The 24,152-nt window shown below is 42.6% G+C and overlaps 2 protein-coding genes across 13 annotated transcripts in view; one reads left to right on the top strand and one right to left on the bottom strand.

Moving 5' to 3' along the window:
• Window positions 1-378: 378 nt before the first annotated feature.
• si:dkey-126h10.1 (vesicular inhibitory amino acid transporter) lies at window positions 379-13,069 on the bottom strand. Of its 3 annotated transcripts, XM_035616747.2 has the most exons (10): window positions 12,955-13,069; window positions 11,272-11,421; window positions 10,734-10,798; window positions 10,108-10,645; window positions 5,241-5,377; window positions 3,641-3,755; window positions 3,054-3,256; window positions 2,480-2,717; window positions 2,058-2,220; window positions 379-1,378 (listed from the first exon to the last, which is right to left on the bottom strand). In XM_035616747.2, the coding sequence occupies exons 4-10, from the start codon at window positions 10,432-10,434 to the stop codon at window positions 1,059-1,061; spliced, it is 1,503 nt and encodes a 500-aa protein (XP_035472640.2). In that variant the 5' UTR covers window positions 10,435-10,645; window positions 10,734-10,798; window positions 11,272-11,421; window positions 12,955-13,069; the 3' UTR covers window positions 379-1,058. The 3 variants fall into 3 exon arrangements, with proteins under 3 accessions (XP_035472640.2, XP_035472641.2, XP_035472642.2); XM_035616748.2 differs by lacking the exon at window positions 12,955-13,069 and having other exon boundaries at window positions 11,272-12,078; XM_035616749.2 differs by lacking the exons at window positions 10,108-10,645; window positions 10,734-10,798; window positions 11,272-11,421; window positions 12,955-13,069 and adding an exon at window positions 6,348-6,730 and having other exon boundaries at window positions 387-1,378.
• Window positions 13,070-13,082: 13 nt separating this feature from the next.
• Window positions 13,083-24,152, top strand: part of lama2 (laminin, alpha 2) — a 150,204-nt gene continuing 139,134 nt past the window's right edge. For 6 of the 10 annotated variants that reach the window (XM_047328519.1, XM_047328518.1, XM_047328516.1 and 3 more), the window contains exon 1: window positions 13,088-13,300. In XM_047328519.1, the coding sequence (XP_047184475.1) occupies window positions 13,228-13,300 (73 nt within the window). In that variant the 5' untranslated portion in view covers window positions 13,088-13,227. Of the gene's footprint in view, window positions 13,301-24,152 lie in introns of all 10 variants that reach the window. The other 4 variants (XM_047328521.1, XM_047328522.1, XM_047328517.1 and 1 more) reach the window with 3 other exon arrangements.

The following is a 24,152-nucleotide window of genomic DNA, read 5'->3' as shown; positions in this document are numbered from 1 at the left end:
CACACACACACACACACACACACACACACACACACACACACACACACACACACACACACACACACACACACACACACACACACACACACACACACACCCTCCATACATATTTGAACATTAGACACGAGATAAGAAACAATCTTCTCAATCGTCTCTAGCTCAGGGGAGAAGATAATTCATAGTTTTTAATGTTTATTTCCCCGGACGCCTAATTAGATCATTTTCACAGCCGTGATAAGAATTCATACATTCACAACACAGAGAGAACTGCAGGGAAACACGTTCACCTTAACATTAAATCATCCAAAAACAGAATGAGTTGAGTTGTTGCTCATACTTGTTCCACTAATGGCCATAATTATCTTGTCTGACCAAATATGTTCTTTTCATGGGTCAGTGTCGAATTTGTGCACGTGTAGCAAAAACTCCATATTCTGAAAAAAAACCCGGGGATATTTTGGACGTTGTTTGTGCAACTTTAGGACAATCTCTTATTGAAAGAAAACAACTCCGTCCTTTGGCGTCCAAGGCAATTTAAAAGAAAAAGAAAAAAGATGTCTTTATTTTCTTCCTCTCACAAACAAGACAGTGTGGAGAAATGGACTTTTAGAGTTTTGATGGTTTGGTTAATAGAATGACACAAACATCCCCCGTGGTGTCGGGAAAAAAATCGATGAGAAGCGTATAGAAACAGGAGGTTGACTTTAATTTCATATTGTTGATTGATTCTCCCATCACGCACATCAATATGTAATATTTCACCATGGTAACTACAGGAAATCACCCTAATTATACCACTGCAGTATGTCATGTTAAGGTATAATGTTTATTATCAACAATGAATGTGTGTGTGTGTGTGTGGGGGGGGGCGACAAGATTGTCAGAAAATAATTATAAAATTCTAAATAAAACACCAGTAAATTCTTGACCTTGTCATGGAAACAACATGTGGTTCTGTGCTTTTCATTGTACTGTGTAGAAAATAGAAGCGTCAGTCGTCTGTTAAAGTGGCCAATTTGACCCGTCCACTTTCCATTCACCCATCCACCTTCCCCTCCCTACAGTCCCCCCACCAGTCTTTTCACTGAACAAATCACACCAGACACGCTGCAGACGACCCCTACACTCAATATAGCCACATCCATCAGCCGCTCCCCCAAAGCGAGGCGGCCCCAGTGCAGTCGGAGGTGGAACAGGCACGGCAGTATGAACGTCATGGCCGCCCCGGTCACGCTGCCCGTCAGGCCCATCAACAGGGAAAACCTGGGCACCAGCAGGGCCAGCAGGTATGATGTCATCAGCAGGGCGCCGCGGACCAGCAGGGCGGGACGAGACACGCCTCGACCTTCGCGTTGGCAGTCCAACGCGCGAGCGGAGTCTGGAGACAAATGGAAGAGGAGACGAGTTTGTGTTGACACTGCAATCAACTTCTGTTTGTGGGTCGCTCCGTTCTGACTCATTGTTTTCTGATTGAATGTGTGCAGAGATGCCTCCAACCTTAAAACTAAGAAAGCCCTTATTTCCATTATGACATCATTTATTGAAATGGCACAAGCACCAATCAAAAACATTATCTACTGTAAGAATTCACGATTCTCTTTTTAAAAGATACAGTCGAGGACTGCAGAGCTTTAAATGTCATTTTTCGTTTATTTTTGTCAGTTTCTTTTTTTGCCCAGTGAAACCATTTGTCATGAAACTACATTACATCGTTCCCCGGGGGTTAAAAGGAAATGCACTAATCTGATGACTTCATGAATGTTGACAGTCAATAACTGTGAAAAGTTCAGCCACGGTGACACGTGTGTCGTCAGTCAACACATTACAGTAGTTTCCCTGATCACTCAGCTCCAAAAATGGAAATACGCAGCCTGTGATATTTGCAGATTTCCTGAGTTGTAGGTTGTTAGTTCTTGGTTTGTATGGTTTTTAATGAAGTAATGTAATTTTATCTTAATTAAGTGAGGGTCCAGTATGTCAATGTCTCCGCTGAGACTGTTTAGCGGATGATGCAACTAAAGTAAAGCTCCATTTAACGCAGATTTTCTTTCCTTCACCTTTCAGCAGACAGGCCTGTAGTATTTCAGCTGCGGCGTAGAACGGCAGGGGGTAGGACAGCAGGGCCTTCGCCAACAGACACAGGTTGACCAAGGGTCGAAGGTCAGAGGGCAGGTTATCTGTGATGACCTCAGTGGTCTCCTCGCCCCAGGTCAACACGGCCTAATGAAGAAAGAAAACAACCGATACCATCAGTCAATCAATCACTCCATTTGCTTCTCCCTTATTTATGCAGACAATTAGAACCAGCTGGTTTCAAGTAGAAAACCTCAGGCACATACACTAATTTTTTTGAAATTCCTGTTCTAGCAGGATCATCATCATCTTGGACTTTTAAATCTCTTAATTCACTTTTATCCATAATTTACATGAGGAAACATGACACTTTTGTAAGGTTGATACATATATATATATAACCAACCAGTAAAGAAAACGTGGTTTTCATGATGCAGGCAGCACCGTGGGTCCAACCCAGCATGGCATTAAACTGCCCTCGGTCCTCCATGCTGCCCTCTAGAGGCGGGAGGAAGATCTGCGAGGTGTAGGAGAAGATGATGACGCCCACCGAGACGAGGAAGTCCTCGGGGTCCACGGACAGAGACAGAGAGGACCAGGACCAGCTGCCGGACAGACTCAGACAGTACAGCATGACCATCAGGCTGACACAGGGTCAGAGACAAACACAGAAGGAGAGGAAAAAACATATTCTTGAGTCTTCAGGAGTGGGCGTTGATTCTCTTAATAAGGAAATTCCAAAATTGGAAGCATTTAGTTTATGTTTAGCCGTTATTTTTGACGAAAACATCTCAGCTGTTATTGTTGTGGAACAAATAAAAACCAACTGCGATGACAACAACGTTTTGATATGTCCCTCAAAACTAGATGCAATTTACCATCACCATTCAACGTGTGTGCAACAATTGATGCGTCTTTTACTCCTGAGGGTGATTCCCAGATGAGATGAGAGCATCGATTCACTGCTTATTTCCGGTCACCTGATCAGTATGTGAGCCAGCGAGCAGAGCAGGCTGAGCGTGGACACTGGTCTGAGGTCGGTCAGCAGCAGGCAGGGCAGCAGGAAGACCAGCGAGGCCAGAGAACACACCAACCGAGGAACGGCCAATCCTGCCAAACTGTCAGACAACAGACTGGTGGAGACGACCAGATACAGGGTACAGGTCATCAACAGTTCAACGACCTGGGGGAGAGAGAAAGAAAGGAGCAAATATGTTTCTTTCATACATTCACTGTATATTGTGGGACACAAAACACATTTCTTATCGATACTGTAAATCTTTAATCATAAACAATGTTAGAGGAATCGAGGCATGTTAAGTAGTCTGGGATTAAATCCATAAATCATATTATTTCAATGTAAGGATCCAAAAGAATGATGTAATTTCACAGGTTACTCTCAAATGCTCTCAATAGCAGAGTGTTCCACAGTATTTCAAGGTACTGACACTTATCCCAAAAATTTGAAGATTGTTCTCTTGTTTAAGACAAAACATTTTCTGATTTGCAGAATAAAGAAGGACGCGTGCGTTGGTTTACACTCATGTGTGGTGTGTGTGTGTGATACCTGAGCCACATTCACCATCCACCCTCCCAGTCCAGGCCAGTGTGGCCACAGCCCTTTGCAGCAGGCCTCCACCACGTCCTGGTAGCTGTGCCGAACTCTGACCTTTGACCCCCCACTGCAAGACACAAACAACTTCAAACTATGAGGAACATGTGCATGATACAAATTCCCTTTTTTGACCATTGTCACTGCTCCAGCGTCTTGTCTTTGAACTATTAAGCATATTCTGAATGTATATATCCCAGAAAATGTCATATTTCATTTTTTATTTTATTAGCTGGGTTGAAGCTTGGACTCATCACGTGTTTTGAGTGATTATGATGAGGTGCTTGTACAGCTGGTAATATATAATTGAAATCACACAGGGTGAAAACCTATCAGAACACAACATAGTCACATTTCTTGTTACATCCCGTGGTAATTGATTCTCTCTCTCTTGATCATTTTCCCCTTTGTCCAATCACATTCCCTGCCACTGTTGTTTCCCGTCAGTCTTTCCCGTTTTTATAAACCCCATTGTCTTTTATATCTCCTCATATGTGCATCGCTTTCCAGACTTTGTCCACATGTTTGCTGCGATGCTCTGCGACTTTGCTTTGTGATTTGTTTTTTTGCCTGCTACCTGTCTTGCTGTTGTTGTTTTTTTCCCCCTGTGCAGGATTGACTACTCGCGTACAGTATGACCTCTAACTCGAGGCAGACATCGCCGTTTTGAACCTCCTGTGAGTTTCTCCGCTTCTGAGTCTCAGTTTATCCCTCGAATTTCTCTTAGCGGAGTCTGGAAAACTCTCCGCTCCGTGCACATGATGAAATTGGGTTTAAATCCACCCGAATGAAATAGATTGAAATGAGATTGACTCTGTTGTCAGAAATGATGGTCGCCATTGCGAATGAAGAGAAAACGGATGAGAGCTCCATCTGAACAAGCTCAAACTTGGTCAGGTGACCTTTTGGAAGAAAGATTTGACAAAGTTTCATAGCTGAGATCAGGTATTTTACGTTTGACTGTGGAAACTGGACGAAACATTAATTTCGAGGATGAAAAGCAGATTTGTGCAATGTGCTGTCTATGATGTAGAAAATCTGTTTAATTTGTTTGACTGTATCTTTTATTGTGAACTGCGTGATGCTCTGTTTCCTAAGATAAAATATGGCTTTAAATATGGCTAATGCACAAAGACTTAGTTGGCTATTTACATATAAAATGCATAAATTAGCCTGTTATCTGGAGAGAGCCTGGGAGAAGAGAACAAAAGTTCTTTATCGAGTCAATTTATAGATATGCAATAGTATCTGTATGTGATGATGTCATGTGGGATTTCTTTCGATTCTTCTTTCTTTTTGTGTGTGTATGCATCTTTCATTTTCTTTTAACCCCCACATGGTTTGTATTTGTGACACCAGAAGACGACAGGGATGGATCAATGCACTGGTATGCAACAGAAAAACGTACATGTATGATAAAACATCTCAGCTGTCAGTCAAAGGATGAAAGAGCTTTCGTGTAAAAAAAATAATTAATCAGACAATTGCCACCATGATTATGATATTGTAGTTAGATAACTGAGACCAAATGACTTGAGTAAATGGGAAGACCCACCTCTGTTCCTCTTCATATAGACAGGCCACCAGGATCCTCCCCGTGTGGTTACAGACCCATGCTGACAGAACCAACAGAACCAGACCCACGTAGCCTGACTGGACCAGGGCAAAGGGTAAACCCAACACAAAGATGCCCTGAGGGGAAGAAGAGGAGAGAGGGAAAGAAAGAAGAAGCTTTTAAGAGATTAGTGAGGAAAACATGAAAAAACGTTGTCTCCAAAAAGTTGCCTCGTAGATCATGATTTCTGGTTTTCATTCTGATGGTGAACCTTGGTAGCAAGTCATTACCTCCTCTCCATCGCTGAGTTCCCTGCCTCTACTGTCATGTTATCAAAAAAAACCCTCAGCAAAAAGCGACTTGTTCCTCTTTCAGATAGGTGCTGAAAAGGAGAGCGCACGGTAGAAATTGATGAAAAATAACAATAAGACAAAGAGATATAATCTTAAAAAAAGGATTTAAAGATCAAAATTATAATTGTGTACTATATTTAAACGTAAGTGTGTGTTTGTGTGGTGTGTACTGGGTCTCCAGGTCCTGAACTGACCTCCCACTGCACAGTGGTGGAGCCAGCGAACTCCATACATGTACATGTGCTATGCAGTTGTTGAGAGTACAAAAGCATTTACATACATCACAGTAGCAAAGTATTATATACAATGTGAATACAAACTATGCAATAAACCTTAAAACAAACAAAGAGAAAACAAAATCCAGTGCAGAAAGAAGGTAGGGGAAAGGAAGATCTGTAAAAAAGAATTTGGGTAAAGAGATGGAAAAAAAAGAAATCTGTTGAACATTTTGTGAAATGTCATAATTCCCAAAAAATTGAATGGAGGGAAAAAAACAATAAGGACGACGGCTGAGGAGGAAAGGAAGAAGAAAGAACCGTGCATGGTCGGACGAGGAGGAGGTGGGACCAGAGTTTTGGCATGACGCCCGGAGAGTTGGAGGATGAGGGGAGACCAGCAGGAGCAGGAGGAGGAGAAGAGTCGGGCTCTGGCCCGTCACCAAGGGAGGAGGTCGGTGAGTGCCAAAGAGAGAGAGAATGGAGAGGGAGGGAGAGGAGGGAACAGAGAGGGGAGAAGGAGGAAGGAGAGGTGGGACCTGGTGGCTGGAGAGCAGGAGGTTGAAGGAGGACGACATCAGAGGCGACAACAAGCTACTTTGGTGGAGCTGCTGTGTTTTAAATGTTGGAACATGGGGAGACACAGAGAGACGCACACACACACGCACACACACACGCACACACACACACGCACACACACACACACACACACACACACACACACACACACACACACACACACACTGGGGAGGCATAAACAGACAAGTGCACATTCTCTCGCTTTCAAGTCACTATTTTGTGACTGGTGTCTGTTAGGCATATGCTGGTAGAGCTTTGATGTTCAAATGGAGCTGCTGGGGATGAAAGCAGTTTGAGGGAAATCTGACGCTCAAGCATCGGATTGCATCTCCTCTCTCTCTCTCTGTCCCTCCGCTCTCTCTCCTTTCCTCTGTGTTTTTGCCAGCTAATTCCTCATTGGCTACTCCGAGCACAACCTGAACGGGCTCCCAATCACAAAGGGGACACAACGGAGGGAGGTGAGAAAACCCTGATTGGCTTTGAAGGAGATGCATCAAAAAAAAGATGATTCTTTTCAGAACCTTATCTGCCACAGTCTGACCCCTTTAAATTCTGCTTATTCAGGCCGTATTGACCGAGCACTTATGCTCTTTTTTTTCATATACTATATGTATATATATATATATATATATATATATATATATGTATTTTTTTCAGCGGGCCACCAAGCAGCGAGGGTTTCTTTGGCGACACACATTACATATTCACCGCCGCTCTCTGGACTTCCCTGGCGCAGGATTTCAACTATACCGCCCTCGAGGTCATGCACAATATTTTATGCATGCACATGCCCCCGTTCACGAAAAGTGATGGAGAAATGTCCCCCCCCCCCCCCCTCCACCTTGAGGGGATTAGGGGGGAGCAGCCGCAAGTAGAATCAGGCAGGTTTGACATTTAGATAACACCAAGTCACTTTTTAAAGCCGCGACAAATTTTGTAACTTCACAAGTTTAATCAAAGTTACATTTCGTCCAAGTTGTGTTTTGGTTTCTTAACCCTCTCATGGTGGACAATCAAATGTATTGAATCACTGTCTTTGTTGCATGAATATGAAAAGTATCATATTGTATAAAAGGTTGACGATGATTGAAATTCTTACTACATTCAAAAATATATATTTCTTGATTGACTGGCATCAACTTCTCTGGTAATTTATTACTCGTGATTTTTTTCGTCGACAAAATGCCAAACGTCAAATGTTAAAAACACTTTTCAGTGTCACATATGATTGAATATCTTTGAGCATTGGTACTGTATGTTGGATGGACAAAACAAGTAATAGAAATGTGTCACCTTGGGAACACGGGGGTATTATAAAGGGCATTTTTCTACTGTATTTTCTGAAATTGTATAAATGCTACACTATGATTTCAATTAACATGTAAATATGCTGTGATTTAAATGATTCAAATGTTATTGGGTTTTATGTTGTTTTAATGCGAATACTGTGGTAAATGAAGATTAGGCCAACAGCTACTTGTAGTTTATGAAACCATATTGAGTGAATATAAAGATTACCAAAACATGATTATTGATGCTGCTTCACTGACACTTCTGATGAGCTTTCAGTGATGATGATGATGACAAAAGTGTACTTTTGTAATAGCATTAACTTATAGGTTTCCTAAATCTTACCTTTTGCCAGGTTCTTGGGATGACAAACCAAACTTCAGTAATCTCTCCAGAACAAACTGGGGACATTCTTTATTTCCCCGTGGCTTGTGTTTCGATTAGAAAGTCGTATTTTTACAACTTTCAACCCAGTTCAAGGTCAAAATGTAACTCACAAACAGACAGTCCCTCAAAAAATGGCTCAATATTATCAATTAATATTAGATTCTTTCGACGTGCGATGAAGACACACACACTGGAGCCGCCTCATTAACAGTCGGCTTGGAATTCAAACCGAGTTTCATAATATTCCCAAGCCTTCGCGAGTGGGAGCAGTTTTTTTGCATTTCTGGCAGCAAAGTTGCTCTCTTATTAAAACTTTATTAAGCTGGCAGACAGTCAGTTATATTGGCATCAATAAACCACCCGTGGAAAACACATATTTTCCTTTATAGCCTTGATATGAGATAAAACCGCTGATCTTTTTCCCACCCCATTATTAAAACATCTGTTAGCCCCTTGACAAAGGGATCCGCCTTGGTAACACTGATAGGTGTTTATACATCGGACACATTCTGCATCTTGCATCAGTCCAATGTGGTCATCCTCCAGTGTCTGAGGTTATGAAGACTCTCCGTTGCTATGCTGTGATTATTGTTCATATTGCAGCCTTGTTTTAAGGACAAATAAATACAGTGTAATATACTGTGGCTTGAAGCACTGACGTAACGAAAGCAACACTGCATTGATTCGAATCTGCAATTTAAATCACATTGGAATATATCATGATCTCATTTTTTTTTAATCACGTGTCTGTGCTTCGTTTGGTCTCTAATGAAAACTGGGGGTGGGGGGGGGGGGGGATCCTGGAACTGAGACAGTTAGACTAGCATCAATAAACCAAGAACAAATACTTGTTTATCTAATACGTGTTTGTGTTGTGATTCAAAATCTGTATGTTTATTACGATCACAAAAGCATTAGATGCAAATTCACCTAATTTCCCAGAAGGAATAATTTTTGCGTGCACATGTCTTCATTTGTCAGCATGTGCGCGCATATATGTGTGTGTGTGTGTGTGTGTGTGTGCACTGTATTGACACCCTGATATCATTACGTATTCTCCGTGGAGCCAGTGAAGCTGCTCAATCACACTACAGTTATTCAGTGAAAGAACACATTTACATGAGCGCAGCGGCTGAATACGGCCCGGCATTTACGGCATAATAAGCTATTAGCATTACCGCCACGCGAACACACTGTGACCGGCAGCTTCCCCCCCCCCCCTTTTTTTTCTCCCTTTAAATAATTTGATTCACATTTTATTTGATTATGGAGACTGGAGAGAGTATGACAAACAGCCTGCGAGAGCACAAAACATGGTGTAGTAATGTTAAAACAACGGGAGAGGATTAAATGGGCTACAAGCTTAATGCTTTCTGAATGTGGTGTGCAGCTTGGCGCCGAAACAAAACGCTGAGCCAACATTATTATTATTATCTTATAATTAATAAAAAATATTCACTGTTTACTCTTGTGGAGGAGGTTTGTTGAATAGTCAATAAAGTCATTCTCCACACTGGATGCAGCACATTCAATTGGTAGACGTGTTTTTCTCTAAAAGAAGCAGGGATCAAAAACTCTTTTTTAGACATGAACTCCGGATAATGTCCGGAAAATTGGGCCTGGACCTTTTCTGGATTTTTCCCTTCTCATTCGAAAAAGAGGAGATTGTCCAGGTCAGACGAGATTTTCCTTCTGTATTCTCACATGGGCTCACTATGATATTTTTCTGGAGATTTTCCTAAGGGCCTGGCAGGAAGAGTTCCAGAAAATGTGTGGAGCAAAATGTACAGTACAGCTCCTCTGGAAAAGTTCAGAAAAAGGTCCAGACTTCAGCGCATGTCTGAAAGCCGCAGGAGTCACATGACATGGCTGCCTGGAAAGTAAGATCACGTCTTCCCGTCTGAATAATGGTGTTTAATTTTTTTAATTTGGGTTAATGAGCTCAAGCGTTGTAGTTACATTTAAATATTATTTGTTATTCTATTCCCTTACGCATGAAAAAAACCCAAATTCTGACCATGCACATCTACTGTATGAGTGTACCTGTATGGCATTTGTCACGTTCCAGCCGGCCTCCCAGGCGGTTATGGTGGGAGAGGGATTCAGACCAGTGGTGCCGACAGTGGCGCTCGGAAACGAATCCGCCAAACTCATCGCTGCTCTCTCTTCGTCCAGACTGGTGCGGAACTGAGACGTCCCCTCCGCACTTTCCTTTCCTTCCCATTTCTCCTCTCCGTCTTCAGAGAGTCTCTGCTTGTGTACATCCCCTTTGAGCGGTCCGTCCATCCCGTAGGGTCCGCTCTTGTTACCCTTCTTCTGGTCGAAGCTCAGGTTCTCCTCGCTGCTGCTTCCCATCTTGTCCGATGGCATCTCAGAGGATCTCTGTGCTTTGAACCACGCGGAGTCTGCACTGGAAACCGCTGACGTTACGGTGACGGTCCTGGGCCCAGTGGAGATCACAGTAGCTCGGGTTTCTTTGAAAGCTGGACGGTCGCGCCATGAGGCGCTGCTGGATCCTGTCGGAGCTGGTCTCTCAGTCACAGTGGGGGAGCCCCGCTCAGTAACAGACAGGCTGTGGTGCCTAAATGAAGTTTTGTTTACTCTGGTGTCATCGGGCTTTGTATTTCTGTTTGTGATGTGGTCAAAAGAAGGCAATCGACTGTCCTCACCATAGGTTCGGTTCAACTCATCATTGTGGGTCAGAACCAGCATCTCCTCGTCCTGATGACAGAACCTGCAGATGAAAAACAATGTTTGAACTTTTGAGGTCTTGTAACAACATTAATGAACAATATTGTTTTTGTGTCACACAAAATGTGTCACACTGAGTGTCTGCTTTCAGCCTCATCACTCACTCATATCGGTACAACATCTTGGTATTAAATTCAATCAAAAACAGCTAATAATATTATATATAAAGAGGCATTTAATTATGTTTTAAGAACAAAAATGGTTATTTAAAAAAATATCTAAAAAATGCCTCATCCATATCAGTACAAGACGTTTTTTCAAGAAAATATTAATCAATGAATATTAAATATTTATGTTCAAAAATCGTATATATATATAGAATTATGTTAAAAATGAACACGAGACCATTGCTGATGATAATGCACCTACTCATATCATATGTTCATAGTCATTTCTATATGTAAATCCAAGATAAAGGTAAATCTAGAAATGTATACATCCCGTGATGTGACTCACCTGGTTGTCCGACCGAGATGTAGCCTGGACGTGGCCCAGCCCCACAGAGACCCAGCAGCACTCCAGGGCTGCCCGAAGCTCCGAGTCCAGGGAGGAGAGCCCATCTTCAGCCGCACTGTCGAACGAGTCAGCCTCTCTGCCTCCGGAGCTCTGAGGGGTTTGGGGGTAGCACTTGACACTGGATGCATAAACACAATCATGCAAAAAAAAAAAAAAAAGTCCCTGTCCACACACACATACACCATTTCATAAAAACAGGTGTGTGAAGTGATTGACAAGTTGGTGAACTGTGACATTTTAATACGCCAGTGTTCTCAAGAGTGAAGCAGTAAACAGCGATAAAGGCCTGCGTGGCAGATAAGTCCACTCAGTAATGAAGTGGAGGGCAAAACTTGGTTTAATCCCTTTTTATTGTTTGCTGAATGAGATGATATAAATGTATATTATATAATCCCGAGGCTCTAATGGAGACTTAAGTGGTTGTTTTCTGATAGTTATCAATAGGCCATATTTGCTTCCTGTTATTCACCACTTCACTTTCAACCTCATTTCACACCTAGTTTTGAATCTGTTCATTAGAGTTGTTCATTCAGTTCAACTGTTTCTGCATCTGCCTGTACTGTCTGAGGATCCTCACCACGTTTTGCCCCCAGAGTGTGGTGAGTTGTGCACGGCAGCAGGAGGAGCCATAGAACAGAGGTGCATGTTACATGGCTGGACTCAACTGGACCAAAACTTCTGTCCAACTTTTTCTCCACCCTGCTCCGTTCCGCTCCGCTCACTTCTGAAGTGCTCTGTGCTGCTGCATTCAGTTCTTTTACGCTCTTCTACTTTTTTTCCCCATTTCCTGCCCATTATACTTTGCACGTATAGGAGTCAAAGCTGAAGTATATGCTTTAAAAACCCAACCTTTATGGATCCAGTTCTAGTTTGCTTACAATGGTGAGTTTAGGATGAACCTAGTAATTTCATCTAAATGCATCAGAAAAACACCTACCTACCCTTCTATGTATCGGTATTGATCTATCTATCTATCTATCTATCCATCTATCTATTTATTTATCTATCTATCTATCTATCTATCTATCCATCTATCTATCTATGGTTAGCTTAGGATGAACCTGCTAAAACCGAAAAATACTGGTTTCACCTAAATGCATCAGAAAAACACCTACCTACCCATCTATGTATCGGTATTGATTTATCTATCTATCTATCTATCCATCTATCTATCTTTCTACCCAGCTATCTATCTATCTATCTACCCATCTATGTACGGTATTGATCTATCTATCTATCTATCCATCTATCTATCTTTCTACCCAGCTATCTATCTATCTATCTACCCATCTATGTACGGTATTGATCTATCTATCTATCTATCCATCTATCTATCTTTCTACCCAGCTATCTATCTATCTATCTACCCATCTATGTACGGTATTGATCTATCTATCTATCTATCTATCTACCGAGCTAGCTACCCACCTATCTATCTATCTATCTATCTACCCGTCTATCTATCTATCTGTCTATCTATCTATCTATCTATCTATCTATCTATCCATTTATTTATCTATCTATCCATCTATCCATCTATCCATCTATGGTTAGCTTAGGATGAACCTGCTAAAACTTAAAAATACTGGTTTCACCTAAATGCATCAGAAAACGCCGACCTACCATCTACGTATCGGTATCGATCAATCGATCGATCGATCTCTCTACTATCTTTGTCCATGCTGTGTCACTCCCCTCTGCTCTTGGTTTGACCCTGGGGAGAAGAGAGGGGGAGGAGGAGGAGGAGAAAGTGTGTGTGGGGGGGAGTTTTCAAGTCAACTCCTGGGAAACTTGCCTCTCTGGCATCAGACTCAACACACTCGACCCGCAGCGCGCGGTGCCACCGACGCCAACGAGACGTTCGCTTCTTTTTCTTTTTGGAGCATTGCGCAACAGATGACGCGACTCCTCTTCACCGCGCTGTTCAGCGCCGCGTTGCTATGGCAGTGGTGCCGCGGCCAACAGAGAGGTGAGTCCACCCGGACACTGATCGATGCGATGCGATCAGACGAGACATAGTCGATACACTCACTCACTTCCTCACTCACCGGCTGCTGCTCGTCGCCCTTAACGAGCCAATCAGCCGACGAGCTGCAGCCGCGAGAAGCGACGGAACGACTTTGGCAACTTTCCTCTCTGTCACTCACAGAGATGTTGACGAGGCAAGGGCACAGAAAACACACCGAACGACACATCACAACCAGAATCACATCAGAATCACAATCAGAATCACACCAGAACCACAATCAGAATCACAACCAGAATCACACCAGAATCACACCAGAATCACATCAGAATCACATCAGAATCAGAACCAGAATCACACCAGAATCAGAATCACAATCAGAACCAGAACCACAATCAGAACCACAATCAGAATCAGAACCACAATCAGAATCACATCAGAATCACAACCAGAATCACATCAGAATCACATCAGAATCACATCAGAATCAGAACCAGAATCACAATCAGAATCAGAACCAGAACCACAATCAGATCCAGAACCACAATCAGAATCACATCAGAATCACAACCAGAACCACAATCAGAATCACAACCAGAATCACATCAGAATCACATCAGAATCACACCAGAACCACAATCAGAATCACAACCAGAATCACAATCAGAATCACACCAGAATCACATCAGAATCACATCAGAATCAGAATCAGAACCAGAATCACAATCAGAATCACAACCAGAATCACACCAGAATCACATCAGAATCACAACCAGAATCACATCAGAATCACAACCAGAACCACAATCAGAATCACAACCAGAATCACAATCAGAATCACATCAGAATCACAACCAGAACCACAACCAGAACCACAATCAGAATCACAACCAGAATCACATCAGAATCAGAACCAGAATCACAACCAGAATCACACCAGAATCACAATCAGAATCACATCAGAATCACAACCAGAACCACAATCAGAATCACAACCAGAATCACAATCAGAATCACATCAGAATCACAACCAGAACCACAACCAGAATCACACCAGAATCACATCAGAATCAGAACCAGAACCACAATCAGAATCACATCAGAATCACAACCAGAACCACAATCAGAATCACAACCAGAATCACATCAGAATCACATCAGAATCAGAACCAGAACCACAACCAGAACCACAATCAGAATCACAACCAGAATCACATCAGAATCAGAACCAGAACCACAATCAGAATCACAACCAGAATCACATCAGAATCAGAACCAGAACCACAATCAGAATCAGAACCAGAACCACAATCAGAATCAGAACCAGAACCACAATCAGAACCAGAACCACAATCAGAATCAGAACCAGAACCACAATCAGAACCACAATCAGAATCAGAACCAGAACCACAATCAGAATCACAATCAGAATCAGAACCACAATCAGAACCACAATCAGAATCAGAACCAGAACCACAACCAGAATCACAACCAGAACCAGAACCACAATCAGAATCAGAACCAGAATCAGAATCACAATCAGAACCACAATCAGAACCACAATCACAACCAGAATCAGAACCAGAACCACAGTCAGAATCAGAACCAGAACCAGAACCAAAATCAGAATCACAACCACAATCACAACCAGAACCACAATCAGAATCACAACCAGAATCAGAACCACAATCAGAACCACAATCGCAATCAGAATCACAACCAGAATCACAATCAGAATCAAAACCACAATCAGAATCAGAATCACAATCAGAATCAGAACCAGAACCAGAATCAGAACCACAATCAGAATCAGAATCAGAACCACAATCAGAATCAGAACCAGAACCAGAATCAGAACCAGAATCAGAACCACAATCAGAACCAGAATCAGAACCACAATCAGAATCAGAACCAGAACCACAATCAGAATCAGAATCACAATCACAATCAGAACCAGAACCAAAATCAGAATCACAATCAGAACAAGAATCAGAACCAGAATCAGAATCAGAATCAGAACCACAATCAGAATCAGAATCACAACCAGAATCACTATCACAATCACAATCAGAATCACAATCAGTTTTATTGACAGGAAGGTAACAGGTTACAGATAAGGAATTTTTTATTGAGTGTTGTTAAGTGCATTTAGCAGTTAACATCTATACACAGAATTAAAAAAAAAGAATATACTATAAAATTAAATTGAATAAAATAAAATAAAATAAGACAAAATAAAATGAAATATAATAAGATAAAATGAAATATAATAAGATAAAATGAAATAAAATTCCCACTATTTACAATCAATTTACAATAAATGTCGGGGTCACATATGGCCAAGTGTGAGTGTGGTGGATCACGTTAATATAACGTATATGTCAGTGGGGGTCCACATGCCTTCACCTGAAGTGACAGAAGATGAGAAAAAGCCACACGCTTTGTTCACTACTTTGAGTTGGTTTTGGCCTGTTGTCTGTGTCTGTGATGCTTTGGTTATTAATTGATAAACATAGACCGGTTCACTGCGTGGTCCCAGAAGCAGACAAGGCGACAGTTCCTCACCTGTGGAACAAACTTCCTGAACACCTGAGATGTGCTCAAACGCTCGGCTCATTCAAATCAGGCCTAGAAAACACTGTTGTTCTCTGCAGCCTTCCTATGAATGAATCTTAATGATTCATTCTTGTCTTTTAAATGCACTTTTATTGCTATAAAATCATGTTTTATCGCTGTGGTTTTAATATCTATTTGAATGTAATGCTTTCAGTTTAATGTCTTAATATTTTGCTTTTATTCTAAATGTTAATATCTTTGATTGAATGTAATTCAATGCCTCTGTAAAGCACTCTGAGTTGCCTTGTGTGTGAATGGTGCTATACAAATGAACTTGCCTTTGGCATATATCTGAACTGTACATCGGCGACTAATACACATAGGTGTCACTTGGTTGACCTTTTTTGTACTTTGTTGTAGTAGTACTAGTTTGCAGTAGTAACTGCTTCACCAACATAGTTTGTGATTGTCCAGTGTGAACTTTCGTTTAGTCTCAACTCTGTGTACGTCCACAGGGAGTTTTGTTTCTCACGAGAGCTGCGACAGTTAATCGATTACTAAAATTAATCGGCACCTACAGTATTTTGATAGTCGATTAATCGGTTCAAGTAGTTTTTATGGGAAAAAAGGTCAATATTCTCTGATTTCAGCTTCTTCAATGTGAATATTTTCTGGTTTCTTTGCTCCTCTGTGACAGAAAACTGAATATCTTTGGTGCGATGAGATGAATAGGTTATGAAATGAATGGTCAGTTGCAGCCCTACGTTTCACCTCCAGGTCCGCCTGGCTCTGCTCCATTCAGTTTGTAAAGGAAAGATATTTTTTGGCAAACACTATCTGTACGAGCCCCTTTGAACAACGTGCTACACTGGTTTTGGATTTCACATGGTCTGTTCGTGGCATTTTTTCCCTTTCATCGCTCGTGGGTTCTCGCCATGCAGGTATATACCTTTGATTTTGAGACCTGCAGCCGCGTGTTCCCGTCTCCCTGGATGAACACACGGACCGGCGCCCTTCGCCGTCCACAGTTGTACGTTTGAACCGTTTTCTAAAAAGAAGAAATGGTTCCCATGAAAAGTGCTCAGCGTGTTTGTGTGGATTATCCGGAGCAACGGGGGTGTTGTTGCAGCGTTTTCGGGGGGGGGGCGGGGGGGGAGAGACAACATTGATTTTGAATATTCGGTTCTCTCTATTCTTTCCAATGCTGAGAGAGCACCGCGAACAAAACTACGTTTAATCTCCATCGTATTGTTGTGCAGGCAAGAATATCAGATGGATATCTGAAAACACACACAATGAAGACCACGTCAATGCGCACGCCTGGATGAGGGTTGCATGAGAAAATATTGTTTTCTAAATAATTATTATTCAAAGTGAACCAACCCTTTAAAGATCAAACTGAATCCTGGATTTGCGATTGAAGGGGGGGGAAATAAAGAGAGCTGCTGATCTTTAACTTGGTTATTTGTGCGGCTGTGAAAGATTAATTATGTTCTGTGTGTGGTAGGGCCACGACACCAGTCAGCGGTGAAAAATGAGCAGCGGAGCCTTCAGCGGAGATTGGGAGTGACAGAGGGAACAGAATCAATATAACACGGAGCCCAGTAAGAGTCAAAATGTTCACGCAGAAACACAGATTCTCGCGGCTACAAGCCAAATGATCCCGTTCAAAAGCAAAACGGTGTAGAATTGGACGTTTCCAGTTGATCATGAAGGAAAAAGTTCCCTGCATGAAGCAGCTGTCTGAACACACGTGTGTGTGCGTGTGTGTGTGCGTGTGTGTGTGCGTGTGTGTGTGCGTGTGTGTGTGTGTGTGTGTGTGTGTGTGGAGATGATTTGGTGATGGCAACTGTTGTCGGGAAGATGAGACAAATCCATCGCTCGTCATGCGTTTTTCTATTTATCCTCTTCAACACATCTCCAGCTACTGTTTAACCCAGGAGTACTTTGGACCCCCTGCAGAGGGGGAGATGGGGCGGGGGTGCCTGTCATCAGGATGCATGTGTTTCTGCATACTGTGTGTGTGTGTGTGTGTGTGTGTGTGTGTGTGTGTGTGTGTGTGTGTGTGTGTGTGTGTGTGTGTGTGTGTGTGTGTGTGTGTGTGTGTGTGTGTGTGTGTGTGTGTGTGTGTGTGAGAGAGAGAGTGAAAGAAGTGAGTAGAAGAGGGTGGGAGAGGCCATCTGTGTGAGAAGCCTCATTACCAGGCGTGTCAACCAGGCATACTCTCTATCAGCGACAGAGCTCAGAGAGGCATCAGGAGATAATCAGAAAGAGAACAAGAGGAGGAGGAGGAGGAGGAGGGATGGAGAGGAGAGGAGAGAGGAAGGAAGGAGGAGTGTGCATTCAAGAGGCACTGGAGGAAACAACAGCAATAGGGAAAGGGTTGGTTAACAGGTAGACAGGAAGTTCAGAGGGGAGAGAGAGAGAGAGAGAGAGGGAGAGAGAGAGAGAGAGCGAGAGAGGGAGAGAGAGAGAGGGAGAGCGAGAGAGAGAGAGAGGGAGAGAGAGAGAGAGAGAGAGAGAGAGAGAGGGAGAGAGGGAGAGAGAGAGAGAGAGAGAGAGAGAGAGAGAGAGAGAGAGAGAGAGAGGGAGAGAGAGAGAGAGAGAGAGAGACAGAGAGACAGAGAGAGGGAGAGCGAGGGAGAGGGAGAGAGAGAGCGAGAGAGAGAGGGAGAGCGAGAGAGAGAGAGAGAGAGAGGGAGAGGGAGAGAGAGAGAGGGAGAGAGGGAGAGAGGGAGAGAGAGAGAGAGACAGAGAGACAGAGAGAGAGCGAGGGAGAGGGAGAGCGAGAGAGAGAGAGAGAGAGAGCGAGCGAGCAGCAGGATGAGTCATGGAGGGATTAACACACACGACCACAAGTTGAGCGGAAATTTTTGAAATAGTTATGTCAGTATCGAGTAGTCTTTTTTTTTTTTGCTGGATTGATGAGAGAGAAACGCGTTGGATGTTGATGAAAAGACACTTTCTTGGCAACATTATGCATATTGGCACATACGCAGAAGAAGTGGGCAGACGACTGGCAGCTGAATATGCCGTAGACCCCGCAGGCAACTTCTCAGGCTTCATCGCAGAACTGTCTGATAAACTGCACCGACACAATTAGTCGATTAATTGTTAGTCAATCAACAGAAAATGAAACAATTTTCATAATCACTGTTTTAAAACCCCCCAGGAAACCTATTTATCTTCTTCATATGAGCAGCGGGCTGCCACATTAAAACAATCTCTACAGGGTCTTTTTTTTCTTTCTCTCAGTATACTGCGCACTGGTTTGACAGTTTGACAGTAAGTCAAATCAAAACCCACCGAACGTTCTTCCGGTTAAAAACTTCCAAATGTGAAGATTTGCTGCCTTCCTATGTTTTATGTCACTGCAAAAAATATATTTGACTGTGAAGATACTTTCAGACATGCACGGAGATCTGGACATTTCCCTTAACTTTTCCTGCCACCCCCCTAGTAAAATATTAAAAAACAGCTTAACTGATAGTTGGTTATCATTAGTTGAAACCTTAAACTGAGTTTTTTTATATTGGTATCTTGCCAGTATTAATCATTAAATGATAAATCAAGTAGTAATTCCATTCCATCATCATAAAGCCAGAAATGTCCTTTAAAGACCTTGTTTTCATATAATGCACATCAGTATTATTATTATTATCATTATTATTATAGCAGAGTGTCCCCTAGGTTTACTGGTTTGAGGGGGGGGGGGGGGTTAGGGTTCACAAATCACGTTAAGTTTCATCCACAATCTTTTATACAGGAATGAGGAATAAGGTGTATAAGGAAAGTGACCTGAAATGACTTCTCCTTGGCATTATATGTAAAATACAACATAAAAAAAATAAATAATTTTACTTTTCAGGGGGGGCGGGGCGCCATCAGTTAAACATTGATTATAGTATTATTATCCTTACAATATAAGTTTCAAACTCTGAATCAAAATCTGAATTCAAAATCCTTTAATGCAGAAGAATCTAGAGCCAGAATCTGGATTTTCTCCCAGAAAAGTTGATTCGTCGGAGTTGGTGCGTATTAATGTGAATGCTATCAGCCTGGTTTGCATGAATGGGTGTGAGGAGAACTCACTAGTGACAATAGTGTGCAATGAATCCAGACAAGGGTTGTAATGTGAACCACCTGAGAAACCAACATTTGATTAAGCAAATCCCAGTGAATCATTCAAAATGTGACTGACCTGCAGAAACCTCATACTGCCTCTTTCAAAGAAAGCAAACGAATCAGGAGGGGATGAGAAAACCGATTGATTTCCCTGTCGATGCTTATTGGAATTTGGCATCATCAAAGGTGCAGCCCGATCCTATGAAATAGTTATTTCCGCGAGATATACTTTTTAAAAAGGTTAATTGGAAAATAAAAGGTCTCTTCAGGGCAACTGCAGATGTGTTTGTACGTTTCATGGATAATGTGGATTTAACCAAGCCGGGCTAAATGCAACGCGACGTGAACTCACCAGAGGTGTCGCAGTGAACGCCGTCAGAGAAATCAGCATTTTTATGAGGTGAATTCATCCCAGTGTCATAATGTTTCTGAAATATGTTGATCTCAGTCTGCTATGTTAATGTGAAGGCAGCCGAGCTTAGCCGGATGGATTTGATGGAATACACCAGCGGGAGAGCGCTCCCCGGCTTTTTCCCTCAAGCTGGGACACAAATTCAGTTAAATGCAATCAATGTGTCCTAGAAAATGAGGAAGGGAGAAAGGATGGACGGACAAGGAAGGAAGGAAATCATTGGTTGCAGATGAGGCCTTTCAGTCTCGCTCTGAAATAATAATATGTTGTCTGTTAAAACATGCAGATGAATGCAGGTTGTGGGAACATGAGTGCTGTACTTAAGAAGTGGGTTCAGAATAATTACAGACAAACACACATTTCTCACTCGTAAATTCTTCTTATTCACATCAAATACTTTAATGTTTTAGATGAACACAGTTCACGTATTCGCCTCTGCCGCTGTAACATTTAGCACTTCAAAGATCATCTTCATCATTTTCTTGTTGACTTTCACTAAGGGGTTGTCCAGTGATGGAAGGTCTCATGGTTCCTTCCTTAGCTTCTTCTTGTCAAAAAGTCTTTGAGTCAGACATTGAAGTCAAATCTCAAGGACATTGGGATTTTTGGGGATTGATATTAAACTCTTTACAACTGACAAAGTGCGTATAAGCAAAAGTGAACAGCAGTGCAGTGCGTGTGGGTGTGTTTTTGCTTTGCTTTAATTATAAAAGTTCACATTTGATGCTCATCCTTCATCATTCATTCGGCCTTCCCACCAGGAAGGAGAGTTTGTTTGTCCACATGAAGTAAATATGAATGTTTAACATTCAACCTGGCACTTGGAGGCAGGTACCATGCGTCTGCTTGTGCTAATGTAATATGTTCAGAGTAATTTCACTTTTGTCAGGTTTAATATATGCGATTTGGCTCATTTGTGTTGTGTTTGTTTGCACAGGCTTGTGGCTAATCTAAGGTTCAAGGTGGTCGAGATTTAATCGAGGACGTTGTGTCAAAGGCACCGATCACATGGCCGCCAACAGGTGTGTGTGTGTGTGTGTGTGCTTTAGAGGAATCCGCTGGGAGCTAAAATAACTCGGGTGCTAAGTTGGAACCGTGCTGCATCCTTCCTGTCAACAAGAGAGTCAGCGGAAGATGGGGAAGGAATGTGTGAGAGGGATCGCAGCAACATTTGGACTCTTGGTTAATCTTTTTCTTCCTTGACTCTTGTCACAGTGTTGCGTATAGAAGTAGGTCAGGACGCTGGCTTGAAGCCAAATAACACCTGCTGATTTCAAGCGGACAGTGTACTTTAAAAAAAATAATTGATGGGTCATGGCACACGTGGAATTTGAGCATAAATAAATCATTGGCACGTAAATGCAGCCAACAAAAAGTCTGTTGGATTGTGGACAGAGTGAAAAGTGGATGAAATACATAATTTCTGTTTGCTTTTCCATTTCAAAATGAGAATTAACACCCACTGGGGAAAGTGGTGATATTTTCTTTACTACAGGAAATCAAATGTCTGTTTTGACAAACACAAAATGGCGAGTGGAACAAGATAATTGACTTGAGCCTGGTGACATTTGTTCATGGCAATTACACCAAACGCATCCCCGATTAATTTGGGAATAATTTTGAATCGGCCGATGTTCATGCAGTGGGTAAACCTGGTCTCATGTTTCCTGGGACAGTGAGTACACTAACACATGTGTGATGAGACTCTTTTATTATTATTTGCATGTATCGCTTTTTGTGTGTTTGTTATAGCATGTTAATATTTGACTTGTGCCTTTCCCCTGGAGGGGGGGGGGGGGGGGGGGGGGCGCTGCCTCCTATGAAGCAAACCTCCAACTGTACGAAATCTAGGTCTGTGTACGGGTGTGTGTGTGTGTGTGTGTACGTATGAGTGCGAGTGCTTCCTGGCTGTGTTGTTGTCAGAACAGCATTGATAATGCTGAGGGGAAAATCAATAGCTAATTCTACCGGGGACACAAGAGCCGCTCTGCCCAGGTCCATTCCACTGTGGGGCTTAGACACCGAGAGAAACAGGGCATGAGTTGATGAATTGGTAATTGCGTGTGTGAGAGTTCATACAGGTTGTGTGTGTGTGTGTGTGTGTGTGTGTGTGTGTGTGTGTGTGTTTGCACCAGCTACTGCAGCCAGACTATTTACTGTAACACAAAAGAAGCGAGACAGTGATATGGATTAGTGGGAAAGAACATAAAAATTGTATATTAGGTGGGACGACCTTATTTTGTGGTTCTGCTCATAGAGAATCCAATGTGTTTGAAAAATGGACTTAATTAATAATAATGGAAATTAATAAGTTTGTTATACAGCGATCAAATGCCTAAGTAACTTATTAATTCATCATCAATTTATCTCCTAGTGTATAAAATAGACTATTCCTGACGATTTCAGTTCAAACCCCAGAAATATTCAGTTTAAGTTCAGATGAAACACGAAAAGAAACTTGATCAGTTTGCTAGATCTTTGCCAATTAATCCTCTGTTGATTGGCCGATGGACTCATTGACGAATAACTTTAAGCGCCACAATTTTTTCTTCTCCTCCAAAAAGTCAGATTAGATTATTTAGATTATTTTAAATTTGTGTTTGAGGCTTTTTTGTTTTTTTTTGTTTTTCAAAACGCTTCTCGTAGCCTGAAAATTACGTCAGAAAAAAACCAAACTGGCATGTCTACAACTGATCGATAGATCTGAATGTCTGCCCCGTGTGGGATTTGACACTTTGACCGTGCGGCTAAAACGGCGCACCCCTGACGCACAGATGTACAGCTGCTAAAACAGAGGCTACTGACCCCTTACACATGCACACGCACACACACACTCACACACACACACACAAACACACACGCACGCACACGCACACACACACACACACAAACACACACGCACACGCCTGCAGCTGCACAGACTTTGGCGCGACCTCAGTTTCTTCGTCTTCCTTCTTCTGTGTCGTTCTCTCATCTCTCTGATCTCTCTGGGTGCTTATATTTTCCCAAGGAGCTTCCTGTGGTAACACATGGTGTCAATAATGAGCCCCCCTGCACCCCTGCACCCCTACACCCCTACACACACACACACACACACACACCGACGCTTTCCCCTCCTCCGCGACTCAAAATCCTTCATCCCCTCTCGCCCACTTATTTCTTTCCTTCCCCCTCTGCGCTCTTTTCTCCCCCCCCCCCCCCCCCTCCGTTCATTCCTCGGCCCCCTGGTCGTCGTCCTCTCCCTTCTCTATTTCCTCCTTTGCAATGTTTCTCTTTCAGTGTGTTTTTTTTCCCCCTCACTTTCTTCTCGTCCCTTCACCTTCACCGCCCGGCTCCCTCTCACTTACTTTTTCCGACATCCTTTGGTTCGACGGTCACCGAGAAGACATCCAACACTTCTAGTGACTCGTATCTGGATTGTTTATGAAACATACGCCTCAGTTTTTAAAAAAACAATCAAGGGGAAAATGTATTAGTTTGGCAAATTATAGTTTTTACTCATCCCTGCTTATCAAATACATCCTGCGCTTTGCTGTATTTAGTATTTCATAACCTTCCTCTCCCGTCAAGGCCTCCGTGCACATTTCCCCCCCTCCTCTTCCTCCTCCTCCTCCTCCTCCTCCTCCTCCTCCTCCTCTTCTTCCTCCTCCTCCTCTCCGCTCTCTCCTTCATCCTGTGTAGGAGTACCACTGACAAACCTCTGCAGCCGTGGCTGAGCTCTCAACGGCTGGCCTCTGTTTGTTTGTCCTGCTACCCCTTCGC

This window comes from Scophthalmus maximus, chromosome 18 (assembly GCF_022379125.1).
Source record: "Scophthalmus maximus strain ysfricsl-2021 chromosome 18, ASM2237912v1, whole genome shotgun sequence".
In the NCBI taxonomy this organism is placed as follows: domain Eukaryota; kingdom Metazoa; phylum Chordata; class Actinopteri; order Pleuronectiformes; family Scophthalmidae; genus Scophthalmus; species Scophthalmus maximus.
The sequence above is the reverse complement of the archived record's forward strand: the minus strand, read 5'-3'. Positions and strand labels throughout refer to the sequence as shown.